General features: G+C 55.7%; 2 protein-coding genes across 4 annotated transcripts; both read left to right on the top strand.

Annotated features, from left to right (window-relative positions):
• The first annotated feature begins 513 nt into the window (after window positions 1-513).
• SLC39A1 (solute carrier family 39 member 1) lies at window positions 514-4,594 on the top strand. Of its 2 annotated transcripts, none has more exons than XM_061185961.1 (4): window positions 514-576; window positions 1,287-1,505; window positions 1,665-1,795; window positions 2,944-4,594. In XM_061185961.1, the coding sequence occupies exons 2-4, from the start codon at window positions 1,319-1,321 to the stop codon at window positions 3,598-3,600; spliced, it is 975 nt and encodes a 324-aa protein (XP_061041944.1). In that variant the 5' UTR covers window positions 514-576; window positions 1,287-1,318; the 3' UTR covers window positions 3,601-4,594. The 2 variants fall into 2 exon arrangements, with proteins under 2 accessions (XP_061041944.1, XP_061041943.1); XM_061185960.1 differs by lacking the exon at window positions 514-576 and adding an exon at window positions 1,115-1,139.
• A 368-nt stretch (window positions 4,595-4,962) lies between these two features.
• CRTC2 (CREB regulated transcription coactivator 2) lies at window positions 4,963-14,745 on the top strand. 2 transcript variants are annotated; one of them, XM_061183436.1, is made up of 14 exons: window positions 4,964-5,357; window positions 8,094-8,195; window positions 8,271-8,384; window positions 8,972-9,036; window positions 9,659-9,727; window positions 9,898-10,001; window positions 10,102-10,131; window positions 10,303-10,367; window positions 10,469-10,518; window positions 10,649-10,893; window positions 11,256-11,662; window positions 12,988-13,257; window positions 13,777-13,963; window positions 14,095-14,745. In XM_061183436.1, the coding sequence occupies exons 1-14, from the start codon at window positions 5,205-5,207 to the stop codon at window positions 14,313-14,315; spliced, it is 2,082 nt and encodes a 693-aa protein (XP_061039419.1). In that variant the 5' UTR covers window positions 4,964-5,204; the 3' UTR covers window positions 14,316-14,745. The 2 variants fall into 2 exon arrangements, with proteins under 2 accessions (XP_061039420.1, XP_061039419.1); XM_061183437.1 differs by lacking the exon at window positions 9,659-9,727 and having other exon boundaries at window positions 4,963-5,357.
• Window positions 14,746-15,252: the final 507 nt, after the last annotated feature.

The following is a 15,252-nucleotide window of genomic DNA, read 5'->3' on the forward strand; positions in this document are numbered from 1 at the left end:
AGGGAGTCAAGCAAGGAAGTCAGTCCTAAGAAGGGAATGCTTTCCCTTTGGTGCCCAGGTGCACAGAAGGGGATCTTAGAATCTTCTAAGAGAGATAAGAAGACTTCGGCCCAAGACCAGGCAGATATCCTCAGAGATGTGGGAGGCGGAAGACTTGGGAATGCGGGGGTTGGGTATGGAGCACCAGCCTTGACCGCGGGGTTTCTAGCTTCCTCTTTTAGAATCTTCAAAGGATCGAAGGCTTCGTTGACCGGCCACGTTCGCCGGTCAGACGTCCACCACAGCGCCCCAGGCCCTCAGCCCCTCAGCCCCTCAGCCCGTGGGTGCTCTCCTAATTCCCTTCCCTTGCCCCGCCCCGCTTGTCTTCGCCTCAGCCGGGCTCTGGCTGCTGGTCTCTGATTGCTCCTAGCTCACGTCACTCCCAGTCTGGCCCCGCCCTCTGGGCGCTGTCATTGGCCACTGGGGGGGGTCGGTACGCCGCGGCTGCGGGGGGAGGGGTAAACGATGGGGAGGGGGCGGGAATTCCCGACTGGAGGCCGGAACAGAGCGGATGCCTTGTAGTGAGACCCTCGAGAGGTGAGTGCGGGATCCCAGAGAGCGGGATCCGGGTCGGCCGCCCAGGCTTCTCGGGGCCTACGAGCCGGAGTCCGGGCTCTCACATTCTTCTTCAGCTTCCCGGCACGCTGGCGGCCTCAGACCCCGCCTCCCGGAGCCCGGACTTCCAGACACCGCCCTCAGTTGTTGGGTCAGCCCGTCCCGGGACCCCAGACGCCTAGGGCCCCTCTTTGGTCGTTTGCCCCGACATACCAGCCTGTGGTCTGAAACGGTCGCTCTCTGCTCTCGGGGGGATGGCGCTGGGGAAATGGGAGCGGGAGAGCACCCCAGCTCTCCCTGTTCAGGTGGTCCAGGAAGCTACCCATGACATCTCTCCCTGAACCCTCTTCGCTTCATCCATTCCTTCCTGGAAAGGAGGCTTGACCTCTCCTTTGCTTAGAGGACCCCAGCTCTCTAGTTTTCTGGGAGCTCCGCGTGAAAGGGTAATGAGATATCCACACAGTCCTCATGCCTCAGTTTCCCCCTTGCTAGGTCCCTGAATAAGTCACTTGAAGAAGTCACTTGAAAGGGATAAAGTCTGAGGGGTAAGAGGGATATTCCCAATACAGGAGTGGATGAGTCACACTGGGATAGGGAAGGTCACAGAGTGGCTGGGGTGAGGGAGCTGCATTCTGCTGACCAGCCTTCCCCTTTTCCTTGGCCCCACTACCCCACTCACCCTGTCTTCCTAGGTCTGAGAGTCATTGGAGCTACCACAGCCACCATGGGGCCCTGGGGAGAGCCAGAGCTCCTGGTGTGGCGCCCCGAGGCAGCAGCCTCGGAGCCCCCAGTGCCCGTGGGACTGGAGGTGAAGTTGGGGGCCCTGGTGCTGTTGCTGGTGCTCACTCTCATCTGCAGCCTAGTGCCCATCTGTGTGCTGCGCCGGCCCGGCGCTAACCCTGAAGCCTCAGGTAAGCCTCTCCTTTTCCCTGCTGCCATGGATGCTTGGGGGAGGGAAGGCTCTGGGGTTAAGGAAGGTGACCTAAGAGGGGACGGCAAGAGCGACTGTTGCTTAGGTTGGGTAGTGGGGCTCATTTGCTCATTCCCTTCTATGCTCCACTCCTGCCCAGCCTCCCGCCAAAAAGCCCTGAGCCTGGTAAGCTGCTTTGCGGGTGGTGTCTTTCTGGCCACATGTCTCCTGGACCTGCTGCCTGACTACCTGGCTGCCATAGATGAGGCCCTGGCGGCCCTGCATGTGACGGTGAGCCCCGGTCATCTGCATGTGACCCTGTGTATGTGGGTGTTCAATCACATGCTTCTAGGAGAGGTGTTTGTATGGCTCTGTCCGTGTGTCACTCCACGACTGTATGGAAGGCTCTTGGCATGTGACCCCATGAGCTGTGATTTTTAGTCATAGAGCATAACTCTTTCTGTAGGTTCTCACCCCCTCAGTCCCTATGTGACCCCTACATACCCTTTGTGACAGTGTGAGGAACCCTATTACCAGATGTGTGACCTATCTGTAGGTTTCTCTAGTTTCAGCCTCCAGGAAGTTAATAGCCCTCCAAGAATCATCTTTACCCTTCACCCTTTCCTGAAGGGCTGGAGATAGAGGTCCCTACAGGCCTGGGACAGGTAGGAGGCAATTCCCAGGGACCCGGTGTTGTTGACCAAAAGGCTATATAACCCAAGGAAGTAGGGTGTGGGGAAGATCAAGTCCAAGACATAGGACAGTCTTATTGGAAAAACTGAGACAGTTGGAGGAACTGAGGAAGTAACACGGAATGTAACTGTCTGTGACTGAGTGACTTGTGTCTCTGTGTGACTGTGTGTAAGCCTGATTGTCCCTGTGACAGTATGTGGCTCTGTGTGTGAACATTTGGGAAAGTGGGCCAATGTGTGGCCTACATGTGACACTTTGTGTCCATCTACCTCAGTGACTTTCAGCTGGGGGTGGTTTTGCCCACCCCTGTCATCCTTCCACCCTCACCCCCCACCTCCCCAGGAAACATTTGGTAATGTGTGGAGACATTTTTGGTTGTCCCAACTCAGGGAGGGAGGGCTTGCTACTGGCATCTATTGGGTATAGGCTAGGGATGCTGCTAAACATCCTACAGTGCACAGGACAGCCCTCTACATCAAAGAATTATCCAATCCAAAATGTTAATAGTACTAAAGTTGAGAAACCATGATCTACGTGTAACACTGGGAGTGACACCATAATCTGTACGGTTGTGTGTCATTCTGTGTCTGTGGCACCAAGTGACTATATTTTTGTGTAACTGAGAGTGGCTCTGTGTGTGGGACCCCAGGTCTGTGTAACTGGGACTCCACTAAACTCTGCATCTGACTCTTCCTTCCCATTCTTGGCCTGTCTCCTGAAGTCCACGTTGTCCCCTTTGCCCACAGCTCCAGTTCCCCCTACAAGAGTTCATCCTGGCCATGGGCTTCTTCCTGGTCCTGGTGATGGAGCAGATCACGCTGGCTTACAAGGAACAGTCGGGGCCACCACCTCGAGAGGAGATGAGGGCTTTGCTGGGAACAGCGAATGGTGGGCTGCAGCACTGGCATGACAGACCAGAGGTCCCACAGGCAGGTGGAGCCCCGGCAGCCCCCTCAGCCCTGCGTGCCTGTGTACTGGTCTTCTCCCTGGCCCTGCATTCAGTGTTTGAGGGGCTGGCAGTGGGGCTGCAGCGAGACCGGGCTCGGGCCATGGAGTTGTGCCTGGCTTTGCTGCTCCACAAGGGTATCCTGGCAGTCAGCTTATCCCTGCGGCTGCTGCAGAGCCACCTGCGAGCACAGGTGGTGGCTGGCTGTGGGATCCTCTTCTCATGCATGACACCCCTGGGCATTGGACTGGGTGCAGCTCTGGCAGAGTCAGCAGGGCCACTGCACCAGCTGGCCCAGTCTGTGCTGGAGGGCATGGCGGCTGGCACCTTTCTTTATATCACCTTCCTGGAAATCCTGCCCCAGGAGCTGGCCACTTCTGAGCAGAGAATCCTCAAGGTCATTCTGCTCCTAGCAGGCTTTGCCCTGCTCACTGGCCTGCTCTTTATCCAAGTCTAGGGGGCTCCAAGATACGCACGGGAGGTTGGGTATCACGTGCCCTTTACCTTCCTCCCCCTCTCCCAGTGTGTGGGGAATAGGAAGGAGTGGGGAAGGGAGGTACTGAGGACCAAAGAGTTCTCTGGGAGGTAAGGATGGAGCCTTTGGGACTATTTGGCCAATGAGAGGGAAGTGGTCAGACAAGAGCCTGGCCCCCAGGCCCAAGGGACAAAAGATGGTCAAGTCACTAGAGACATGATCAAGGGACATTAGTATTGGGGAAGACACTGAGTGCTGGTATCAGGGATCAGACACTACACATAGGGACAAGCTGATAGTTGGGAGGCTGGAGGTGGGTACCCAGCTGCTGTGGGATAGAGGTATAGAGAGGGCATAGGCCCAGAGTCAGCAGTCCTGTTGGTTCTAGCCCATTTCAGCCCTCTGTCACTTGGAGTGGACCCCTCCAACTTTTCTTAGCTCCTACTTTCATATCTATCGTCCTCTTCCCTTCTCCCAGGGGACTAGTGCCAAATGGCATCTTCCTGCCAGTTTTGGTACCTTCTCTGGCTTCTCCAGTCCTGGTCACTCTTGTATTTTTAAAGTGCCAAATAAATCCCCTCCCTCTTTCTCAAAGCACAAGTGATGGCACTGAGCCCTGCCCAGCACCTCAGTGGAAGGGGTCTGCTTGCTCTTTGTTTTGGTCCCAGATTGTGGTGTGGGACAGAAATGTTTGCTGAGGTGGGGTGGGGGGCAGGTTGGCAGAGCTACCGTCCCCCACTACTGCTGCACCCTAGGAATACTGAAAATGGACATGGTGCCCCGTGCCTAGATGATAAACACTGAGATGCCAAAACTTTTTTTATACCAGAGGATCCCAAGGGGGAAGGGGAAGGCTCGACCCCAGGGTTATTTTTTGGGGCGGGAGGGCTGTGCATAGGGCCATATTCTCTAGAATCTATTTTACTAACTGACCTGTTTTGGGACATGTTACCCAAATAAAACAAGTTTCTACACATCTGTACGGTATCTGATTCATTTGTCTTGGGAAAGGGGTGGGCACATGGCAAGTCTGAGAGGGCCTGAGTCCCAGATGTTTAGGGCTGTTTGAATATCCCTGATCTCACTGTTTTCATTCAGGTCCCTCTAGTTCCCTTCCCTGGAGATGACCAAATTTTTCCTCTTGTCTCTTGCTTCTTCCTTCCCTGTCTCCACCCCTTCCCTTTCCTCCCTTTTCCTTTCCTCCCTTTAATCCCTCGCCCCTTCGCGTTTGTAGGCTCGGGACCAATGCAGAACTACTTTTCCCAGTTTGCCCCGCGCAGGGAGGAGCCGCGGGGGAGGAGCAAAGTCCCCAGTTCCCGGAGTCAACAGGGCAGCTGGGAAATGGTGTCCGTTTCCTCTCCCGTATTGCGTGACTGGGGCTGCGAAGGAGTCACGTAAACAAACTATAATTCCCGGCGGGCCCCGCGCGCAGCAGGTCAGGGCTAGGCTGGGGCCGGGTTCGCGGTGCTCGCTGAGGCGGCGGCGGCGGTGGCGGCGGCGGCTACGGCTGGAAGAGCCGGGCCGGGGCCCGCGGCGGAGGCCGTGGCTTGTATTGGGAGGGTGGCGGGGAGGGACGGGGGAGGAAGATGGCGACGTCGGGGGCGAACGGGCCCGGCTCGGCCACGGCCTCAGCTTCCAATCCGCGCAAGTTTAGTGAGAAGATCGCGCTGCAGAAGCAGCGTCAGGCCGAGGAGACGGCGGCCTTCGAGGAGGTGATGATGGACATCGGCTCCACCCGGGTGAGGGGCCGCGCCGGCAAGCGGGAGCGGAGCAGAGCACTTCTCGAGTGGGGAGCCGAGAGGCGGGGCGGGGGCGGGAGCCGCAGCGAAAGAGGCGGAACGCGGCAGGGGTAGCGGGCGCCGCCGTCTGGGAGGCACGGGTGGAGGGCCGGGGGGCAGGAAGACGGGTTTTGCGGGAGGAGGTCGAAACTCCAGAGAGGCTGGAGGGTTTGGGAACGAATGGGAACTGAGAAAGTGAGGCAGGAGTGGACAGAGAGAGGAGATGGTCCCCGAAGCCCGGCAGAGGTAGGAGGTGGGTGGTCCTTGTGCATCTCTGAGTTCTCTCAGGGACTCTGCTGAAGCATCTTCTGTGTTGGGTTATGGGGTTGGGGGATGGCCTGCTTGCCCTAGTCTGGCTGCTCTCAGTTGGTGATCTCCTCTCTTCTGGTCCCTCTGCCCTGTTGTGCTGCTCTCGGCAGTTAGTATCTCCGGGAAAGGGCCCCTTGAGTGGTTTGAACGGCAGCGCTGGGTATAGTGGGGCAGGAAGTCCCCTCCTGCGTCCCGTCCCTTTGCTTCCTTTTTCAAATACTTCTTGTGGTTTCCTGACGTGAATGAAGGTGAGGTCCATTGCTCACAGACTGGTGATATTTTACCCTGGCCGCCTTGGAGGAGAGATAGGGCTTTGGATCTCGAAAGGGGGTAACCGGTTGGCTGTAGGTTATGTGGAACCTGATGGTTAGCTGAACTTTCTAGAGAGACGACTGTTTTGTGGGTCAGTTATGGGGTGCCTTGGAGGGTCTTCTGTGTGTAGGGAATATTCATTCCTGGGAAGTTCCAGAAAGAAGGAATCCTGGCGGCGTTGCTTCTGAAGCCCCCTGATCTTGGTTTCTTGCTTCCCAGGGCTGGATGTCAGAGAGAGAGAGGGGTGGGAGTTTGCCTAGCTGGTATGCAGTCCTAATTTAGGGACACATTATTCTCAAAACAGCAGGTGAGGATATTGCAGTGATCCCTTATGGCAGGGAGCTAGAAGGAATTTAAGGGGTGATGGATGGCCAAACATAAATACCACATTTCAAAGTTCTTTCTGCTCGTCTGACTGCCTTTGATTGAACCTGCCTATGACTGTAACTCCGGTTGTATTTTTGTGTGTGTCTCCCTTGACTCTGTTAGTCTTTTTTGTGTTTTTTACTCTTTTGAGTCTCTAGAGACCATGTGTCCTAGTTTTTGGGAGTCAAAACAGAGAAAGTTAGGTGGAGAAGCAAATTGTGTGTGTGTGTGTGTGCATAACCCCCTCTAACCGCCGTGAGGATCATGATCTAACTGTGGACTGTCCCCCCTTTAGGAGCTTTTGATCAAAGTGGGGGCAGAGCCAGGAAGGTGGGCCAGAGGCTGACCTCCATCTGACAGCGGAGGAGTGGTGGGATCTTAGGGCTTATAGGTACAAACAAAAGCTCAAAACTGGGCCTTCTTTCTTTGTGGTGCCTTGGTCTGTCAAAAGGTCCCCTACACTCACCTTGCCCCTGTTGGTTAACTTTTCTTCTGCACATAAAAAAATCTAGTGGGCATACATGTCCAGGGCCTGGGGACCCAAGAGTCTAAAGCTAGGGATCAGAGACCTGGAGCTCAGCCTGTTATCTGGCCAGCTGGGAGGTCTCATTTGAGGCAGATGTGGCTTTTGGGACCTATACTCCTGGAAGCTGGGGTTATCATGTATATTAGTAGCAGTCTTGAAGTGGCCCAAAGGTCAGCATAGTGCCCTCTAAACTCACTGGACTGACCTCTTGGAACAGAAAGTCAATTCTGTTGTTGGCCTATGCACAACAGTGTGACCCCTGGAAGCTCCTAGAATCTTAACCACTCATCAGCTGCCCTGGGTCTCCTTATTTGGCTGGGGTGGCAGTAGCTGAGTCTTAGAAGTAGGTGCTCACCTCTCACAGAGGGACATGAGACCTTTAGGCAGACTAAAACCATGCCAGGCTGAGGGTTGTGGTGTCTTACTCCAGTGCCAGACGTATCTCCCCAAAGTGAGGATGAGGCCAAGGAGACGGCTCTGGCCCAGGCTGGAGTGGGCTACTGCTTTTCTCAACCCCATTCTCCAGGCTCCCCTACCAATTCAGGGGCTTTAGGACTAGGTAGAAGAATGCTTCTTTGTTTTGCCACTGTTTTTCCAGTTAGAAGAGCCATCATTCCTTAGTTGTTCTAGTTTGGGAGGTACTGGCTTTGTGTAGCCTTCCTGAGGCTGGGCAAATGGCAGAGCCCAGAAGCTTGTGCCTGCCCTCCAGAGTGGGGAGGAAAGAGGCTGGCAGTTATGGCTCTATGGCATCCACCTGTGGCCCTTCCCTTGTCTTCCAATTAGTCCTGGACGCATCTGGAAGGGAAAGCAGAGGTGCCTAATAGGCACCCTTCCCCAGGAGTTAACCCATGTGACTAGCCTAGGGGCTCCTGGCAACCCCTCAGGGACTCTGTTTAGACTGATGCCGACTAGGACAGGCCCTGAGCAGAGTATCAGGCTCCACCTGGCAGGGTGATGCCAGGCATTAGTGATAGCATTGATGGGGGCAGCCTGAGGAAGAGCTAGGGCAGATTGTTTGCACCAGGTCTCAGTGGACCTTCTCCCCAGTACTGGCTTTTCTTCTGGCAGATCTCTTAAAAGCAGCAGCAATAGTAGCATGTCCTGGAGACAGGGATGGCAAGGGTGGCCACAGGAACAGTGCTCAGGACCCTCCCTGACATTCCCATTTGTCCTGCATGTCTCAGTTACAGGCCCAAAAACTGCGACTGGCATACACAAGGAGCTCCCATTATGGTGGCTCTCTGCCCAACGTGAATCAGATTGGCTGTGGCCTGGCTGAGTTCCAGGTGAGTGGACACTAGTTGGGGGAGCGCAGGCTCTCATGCAGCTCCCTCTGTTGACTTGCCTGTCTCTTTTGGCAGAGCCCCCTCCACTCCCCTTTGGATTCATCCCGGAGCACTCGGCACCACGGGCTGGTGGAACGGGTGCAGCGAGATCCCCGAAGAATGGTGTCCCCACTTCGCCGCTACCCCCGCCACATATCCTTCACTGAGGGGCTGTGGAGTCTGGAGGGCAGTGGGGTGGGGTTCCTCAGGAGCTCATGGTAGGAAAAGGGACCTGAAGTGTTGTCCAGTGCCATCCTGCGGGAGCTCTCCTTTACCCAGGTTCCCTGAAAAGTGACATTTGGCGCGTGTTTCAGCACTGGCTCCTGTGACAGGGAGCTGCCCCTCCTGAGACTGTCCCCTCCATCTCTGGCTGGCACTGACCGTCCTCACTTCAGCTTGCTCTTGGCTGCTAGAGGCAGGGCTCCCTGATATGTCTCATGCTACAGGGATTTTGCTTCCCTCCTGCTCACATTTCTGTTCTTAGCTTTCAGTCTCAGAGACCTCCACAGACCTGTCTGCCCCAAGCCCTGCCTAGATATTCGCCTCTATTTTCCAGCTTCTCTAGGCCTGATTCCCTTTTTCTCTTCCATTCTTTGCCCCTATTGTTGCCCCTTGTAGAGGAGGAGAAAGGTGTTTGTTTCTTGAAACAACTCACCTGCTGCCTTCCGTTATTTTTCTCTCATCTGGTCTCTCTCGCATCCACCCCCTCCTCACTTTTTCCCTTAACTGGTGCTCTTCACGTTGACAGCTCTCCCTATAGTCCTGCCTACTTATCTCCTCCCCCGGAGTCCAGCTGGCGGAGGTCAGTGTCCAGGGCGGGCAGGATCTCCTGCCCACTCTCTGACTTGTCTTTGGCGGGAGCTGGGGTTGGGTCTGGGCCCGCTGGGCCAGGCTTTCAGCAGTACCTCCTCCCGTAACGGCAGGGCTGGGAGGGGTGGGGGCAGGTGGAGTAGGTGGGTCAGAGTCCAGTCTGGGCCATGTTGACACGTGTGGCCAAGCCTCCCAGTCCAGCCAGAGCAGGACTAATGGCAGCTGGGGTGTGTGGGGGGGGAGGGGAGAATGGTAGGGTGGCAGGTGAAAATGGCTGCCTCCTGTCAAGAGTGGGTGCCGGGTGCAGTGTTCTGGCATTCAGGTTTCTGAACTCTTCCCCTGTCCATCTCATCCCTAAGACTCATACCCAGCACAGTTGCTGGGCTCCAAGATTCCTATTCAGCTTGTCCTGGCAGAGAGGAGTTATTTCCAGATCTCCTAGGTTGTTTGCGGAGAGGGTTCATGGATCACAGATATCAGCAGAACCAGAAAGAAAGAGGCATGATGATCCTGGGTGCCCAGCCCTCTTGGCTGCCCCACACTTTCCAACCCCCATGCCTGCCCTCTGGTCCATTGCTAGCCTTCCTCCTCATCACTTTGTTTTTCCATCCCAGGACAATGCCCTGGGGCAATTTCCCTGCAGAGAAGGGGCAGTTGTTTCGACTACCATCTGCACTTAACAGGTGATGGCCCTTGCCTTCTTTAGGCCACATCTCTTCTTATCTGTAGTTTCTGGGGCCCTGCTCCCTCACCCCACCCTGTCCCAGCCCAGCTAGTGTTTTCCCCTACTGAGCAGGGCATGAGGACCAGGAAGACTGTCACAGGTGCCAGCTCATCTCTTTTCCCCTCACAGGACAAGCTCTGACTCTGCCCTTCACACAAGTGTGATGAACCCCAGCCCTCAGGACACTTATCCAGGCCCTGCACCCCCCAGCGTCCTGCCCAGCCGCCGTGGAGGTAAGTGGCCATGTCCCAGGGGAGGGAGTAGCCGTGGAGCTTTTGTTTGAAGCAGGTAGGCAAGTGGGCACTGCAGCCAGCTCCACCGTATCCTTTGCAGGTTTTCTGGATGGCGAAATGGACTCCAAAGGTATGTGTTCCTCACCACATTTGGTACGTGTGGGTACTGAATGCCAGAGAATCTCTGGGCTGGTGTTGGGAGCTTTGTTCAGGGCCAGGGAGTGGGAGCCCTTCCACCTGCGTCTGCTTCCTGTCCTGCCTCCTTCTTCAACCCTCTCATCACCAGTCTTTCTCTTTCAAGTCCCTGCTATTGAGGAGAACTTGCCAGATGACAAGCATTTGCTGAAACCATGGGATGCTAAGAAGGTAGGCGTGGCCCACTGTCCCTCTTCTTTCCATGGGGTGGGTATTCAGGGTCCTCCACTGAGCTCTGTCCTCATTTGCCACCTTCTTCCTTCTCTCCTCAGCTGTCCTCATCCTCCTCCCGACCTCGGTCCTGTGAAGTCCCTGGAATTAAGTACGTATCTCTCTGAGGTCGGCTGAGCGGGTGGAGGAGGGAAGCAAAGGGAAATGTGGAAGGCTGATCTCTGCTCTTCCCTGACTACTGCCCCCTACCCCCATTTATATCTTTTCCTCTCCTTCCCCAGCATCTTTCCATCTCCTGACCAGCCTGCCACTGTGCCTGTCCTCCCACCTGCCATGAACACGGGAGGCTCCCTACCTGACCTCACCAACCTGCACTTTCCCCCACCGCTGCCCACCCCCCTGGACCCAGAGGAGACAGTCTACCCCAGCCTGAGTGGGGGCAACAGTACCTCCAATTTGACCCACACCATGACCCACCTGGGCATCAGCGGGGGCCTGGGCCTGGGCCCAGGCTATGATGCACCAGGTGAGTGGCTGTCTTGGCTGTGTGTCCCTGGGGTGCTGCCTAGCTGGAGGGACGAAGGGGTGGGAGGCTGGAGCACCTTGGGATTCTCCTGTGACTGCCCACACCAGCCCTTCACCTGTGTACCCCAGGATTCCGTCACAGCAGTTTTCTGCCAGTGAGAACTGGTAGGTGTGGCTTTTCCTAGAAAGAAGATGGAGAGCAACCCCCAAGCGGGCAATGCCATCCTGACTGTCAGGGACAGAGTAGGGAGGACATTGTGTTGCCACTTCCATAGTCTGGCCACTGCTACCCGTTCTGGGCAGAAAGGGGCCCAGTTCCCATCAGTAATGTTGGCATCTCTGGTTTTTTGTCTGTGCCTACAGGACTTCATTCACCTCTCAGCCACCCATCCTTGCAGTCTTCCCTAAGCAATCCCAACCTCCAGGCTTCCCTGAGCAATCCTCAGCCCCAGCTCCAGGGCTCCCACAGTCACCCCTCACTGCCTGCCTCCTCCTTGGCCCGCCATGCACTGCCCACCACCTCCCTGGGTCACCCCTCACTCAGCGCCCCGGCCCTCTCCTCCTCCTCTTCCTCCTCTTCTGCTTCATCTCCGGTGCTGGGTGCCCCCCCTTACCCAGCTTCTACCCCTGGGGCCTCCCCCCGCCACCGCCGTGTGCCCCTCAGTCCCCTGAGTTTGCCCGTGGGCCCAGTCGACGCCAGAAGGTCCCAACAGCAACTGCCCAAACAGTTTTCGCCAACAATGTCACCCACCTTGTCTTCCATCACTCAGGTATGCGTGGCTCCCTTCCCTACATGTCTGTCTCCCTTCCCTTCCTTCTCCTGCCAAGTTCTCTCCCTCCCACCCTGCTTTCCTCAAATACCTCTTCTTCTTAACTCCTGTATTCCTGGTGTTATCCATCCCCTTCCATTCCTCTGTCCTCTGCCTGCCCCACTCTTATCCACCTTGTTTCCTCTTGGCTTAAGAATGCAAACCCTGGGGTTAAGTTTTCTGATTTCAAATCCTGGCCCCACCTCTTACTAGCAGTCTCCTTGGACAGTTATTTAACTTCTTTGAGCCTCAGCATCCTCATCTATAAAACCAGGACAGCAATGTAAGGATCAAAGGAAATCACATACGGAAAGTACGCAGCACCATGCCTAGCCCAGGTGCACGCTCGACAAATGATAGCTTGTCCTTTCCCTTTTCTCTCTTTTTTGTTCCTATCCTTCTTTCCTTGTCTGTCTTTTTTCTCCTGCCTCCATCCTGTCCCATCCCCTCTCCCATCTCCTCTCCTTCTTTCATAGATTTCATAGAGTCAGAGACTGTCAGAGGATGGAGCCCAGTCCCTTCATCTTACAGATGAGGAGGCTGGGGCCCAGACGGAAAGTGACTTTTCCAAGTTTACACAGCATGTTAGGGAAGAGTTGGGACCATTACTAAAAATTTTTGTTTAGGGTTTTTTCCTCAATGTTAACATTCTTAGCTCTTCCCTCCCTCCCCATACTTCTCCCCTTTTCTGTTCTGTCTGCTCCCCTTCTTTCACCCTAATGCTCTTCTTCCTCTCTCCTCTGCCCTACTTTCCCTTTCTTTCTCTGTTGTTCCTCCCTGGAATGTGTGTTCTATGTTCCATCTTTATGCAGGTCCCCTTTTCTGTAGGAAAGACTGAGGTCAGGCCAGCAAGGGCTCTGCTCTCTGGGAACTTGGAGTAAGCCTAACTTCCCTCCTTCCCTCCTTTTTCCCTCCTTCCTTTCACAGTCCCTCTGGCCTCTTCAAGGCTTTAGAACAGCCATTCTCAAGGTCACTGTTGTGTGATCAGTCACTTGTGAGGTGTGTCACAAGTAGTTGATTACTAGCGGTAGTTAAAGTACCAAGGTTTAGGAATAGTTGACTCCTGGAGTGGATTCAAAATTATCCTTGTGTTAACCGCTCTCAGTCACTTTCATCCTGAGATGCATTTTTGAGAGTAGTTGTACCCCAGCGATGCCCAATGGAACGATTTTGGGTTTGTGTTGACAATGGTCGCAGCTTAAAAGGGTGGGAAGCCCTGACAAAGAGCTCCTCTCAGGGGGCACATTGAGGGGTAAGCTTCCCCCTTTCTCCTCGCTTTTCTTCAGGGCGTCGCCCTGGACACCAGTAAGCTGCCCAGTGACCAGCGGCTGCCTCCATACCCGTACAGCCCCCCAAGTTTGGTTCTGCCCACCCAGCCACCCACCCCAAAGCCTCTGCAGCAGCCGGGGCTGCCCTCTCAGGCCTGCTCAGTGCAGCCTTCCGGTGGGCAGCCCTCAGGCAGGCAGCTGCACTATGGGACACTGTACCCACCCAGCCCCAGTGGGCATGGGCAACAGTCTTACCACCGGCCGATGAGTGACTTCAGCCTGGGGAACGTGAGTACCCGGGCCCCTAGCTCAGAAGCAGGGGAGGGGCTGGGAGTGGGCCAAAAGAGCCTGAGTGGTATCGAGGGGGGCATTTTGAACTGGGAGGTCTAGGTGGGGGAGAGCCTTCTTACCTGCCCCCAGGTAACACAGTACCCCCAGCTTGGGGCTCCTCTCTTCCTGCATTTGACCCCGACTCCTGCCCCTCTCCCCCAGCTACCTCCGCGCAGCTTGCTCTTTGATGACTACTGCTTTGACCCGTTGTCTTCCTGGCACGCGCATGCTCTGTCCCACTAGGTACGGTGCCCACACCTACTTTGGGCCCCGTGCTCACTTCTCTCGCTGTGCTTGTGGCCGTCTCCCGCTGTCTCTGCTTTTGTTCCCATGGTGGAGGTGGGAAGCGGGGTGGGGTAGGGGGAGGTGTATGAAGATTACTGGGCAAAGAGGATGTGTTAGCAGAGCTAGGCAAAGGCAGGCAGGACCACCCTGTTCTGAAGCCCACTTTCTCAAGGCCTGTCTGTGTGCCCATAGCTGGAGCAGTTCAGCATGGAGAACCCATCAACCAGCCTGGCGCTGGATCCTCCTGGCTTTTCCGAAGGGCCTGGATTTTTAGGGGGTGAGGGGCCAGTGAGTGGTCCCCAGGACCCCCATGCCCTCAACCACCAGAACTTAACCCACTGTTCCCGCCATGGCTCAGGGCCTAACATCATCCTCACAGGTAAGAGGTGTGGGTGGTGATGGGGGATGGAAGGAGGGCGTGGTACATTTGGTGGCGCAGCAGGAGACTGAGGGGGTCTTGGAAGAGTTCGCAAGGCATAGGGTCCTCACTCGTCTCTTCTGCCCACACAGGAGACCCTTCCCCCGGTTTCTCTAAGGAGATTTCAGCGGCCTTGGCTGGAGTGCCTGGTTTTGAGGTGTCAGCAGCTGGGCTGGAGCTGGGGCTGGGGCTGGAGGAGGAGCTGCGCATGGAGCCGCTGGGCCTGGAGGGGCTCAACATGCTGAGCGACCCCTGTGCCCTGCTGCCTGACCCTGCTGTGGAGGACTCGTTCCGCAGTGACCGGTTGCAGTGAGGGCACCTCATCGACATCCCTCTTCTCGGCCCTGTCCCCCATCACTGTCCCTTTCCTCCCTTCCCCCTGGCCAGTAGGGACTTTACTCTCTGCCCCCAGATCCTCTTTCTAACATGAACGGAGGATCCCAAGAATGAGAAAAGGCAAGGGGTTTGTCCAGGTGGCCCCTGAATTCTGCACAAGGGATGGGGCTTGGGGGAGCTCAAGGGAGGGCTTAAAGCACTTGTAACTTTGAACCGTCTGTCTGGAGGTCAGAGCCTGTTGGAAAGCAGGGGGTAGAGGGGAGCCCTGGAGGCAGGGCTTGTCCGGATGCCTGGGGTGGGCAGTGCCAGCCCCTCCTCACCACTCTTCCCCTTGCAATGGAGGAGAGAGCCAGAGTGGATATTATTTTTTATTAAATATATTATGTTAATAAAAAAATCATATCAAACTGTTGGTGTCGTTGGCTACTGTTTGGGATGTAGGTCGGGATCGAGGGAGTTCTTGGGGCACGGGCCCTCTCATCTGTATGCTTTTTGTGTTTTTTCAACACCATGTGGTTTTGTGGAGGGGCCCTGAAGCCTCAGAATTTGTACTCAGCATTGGACATAGGGGTGCAGGCTGGGCATAGGCCCCTGGGGCAGCACATGCGCCCTCTCATCTGTCCAGGGCCTTGCTGCAGCATCAGGGGACAGGGGCTCTGACTGGCCAGACAAGTTACTGCTTTCTCAACCCTGAGGCCTGGCAGTGAGTCAGGAGATGAAGAGGTGAATGCTGGCTGCGCTCTCAGCTCTGGATTTTTCTGGTAGAATGATCCCAGTTTTCCTGGGGGTAGCTGGCCTCAGTGCTAAGGCTCCCAAGGAGAGAGGATTTAAAAACTACTGACGCCAGGTAGGTCTCAGGTTGGCTCCCTCTTCTTTATGGCCCTTTAAGCCCAGAGGACCTGGAAGTTAGCTGT

The sequence above is a fragment of the Eubalaena glacialis genome, chromosome 3 (assembly GCF_028564815.1).
Source record: "Eubalaena glacialis isolate mEubGla1 chromosome 3, mEubGla1.1.hap2.+ XY, whole genome shotgun sequence".
Lineage (NCBI taxonomy): Eukaryota > Metazoa > Chordata > Mammalia > Artiodactyla > Balaenidae > Eubalaena > Eubalaena glacialis.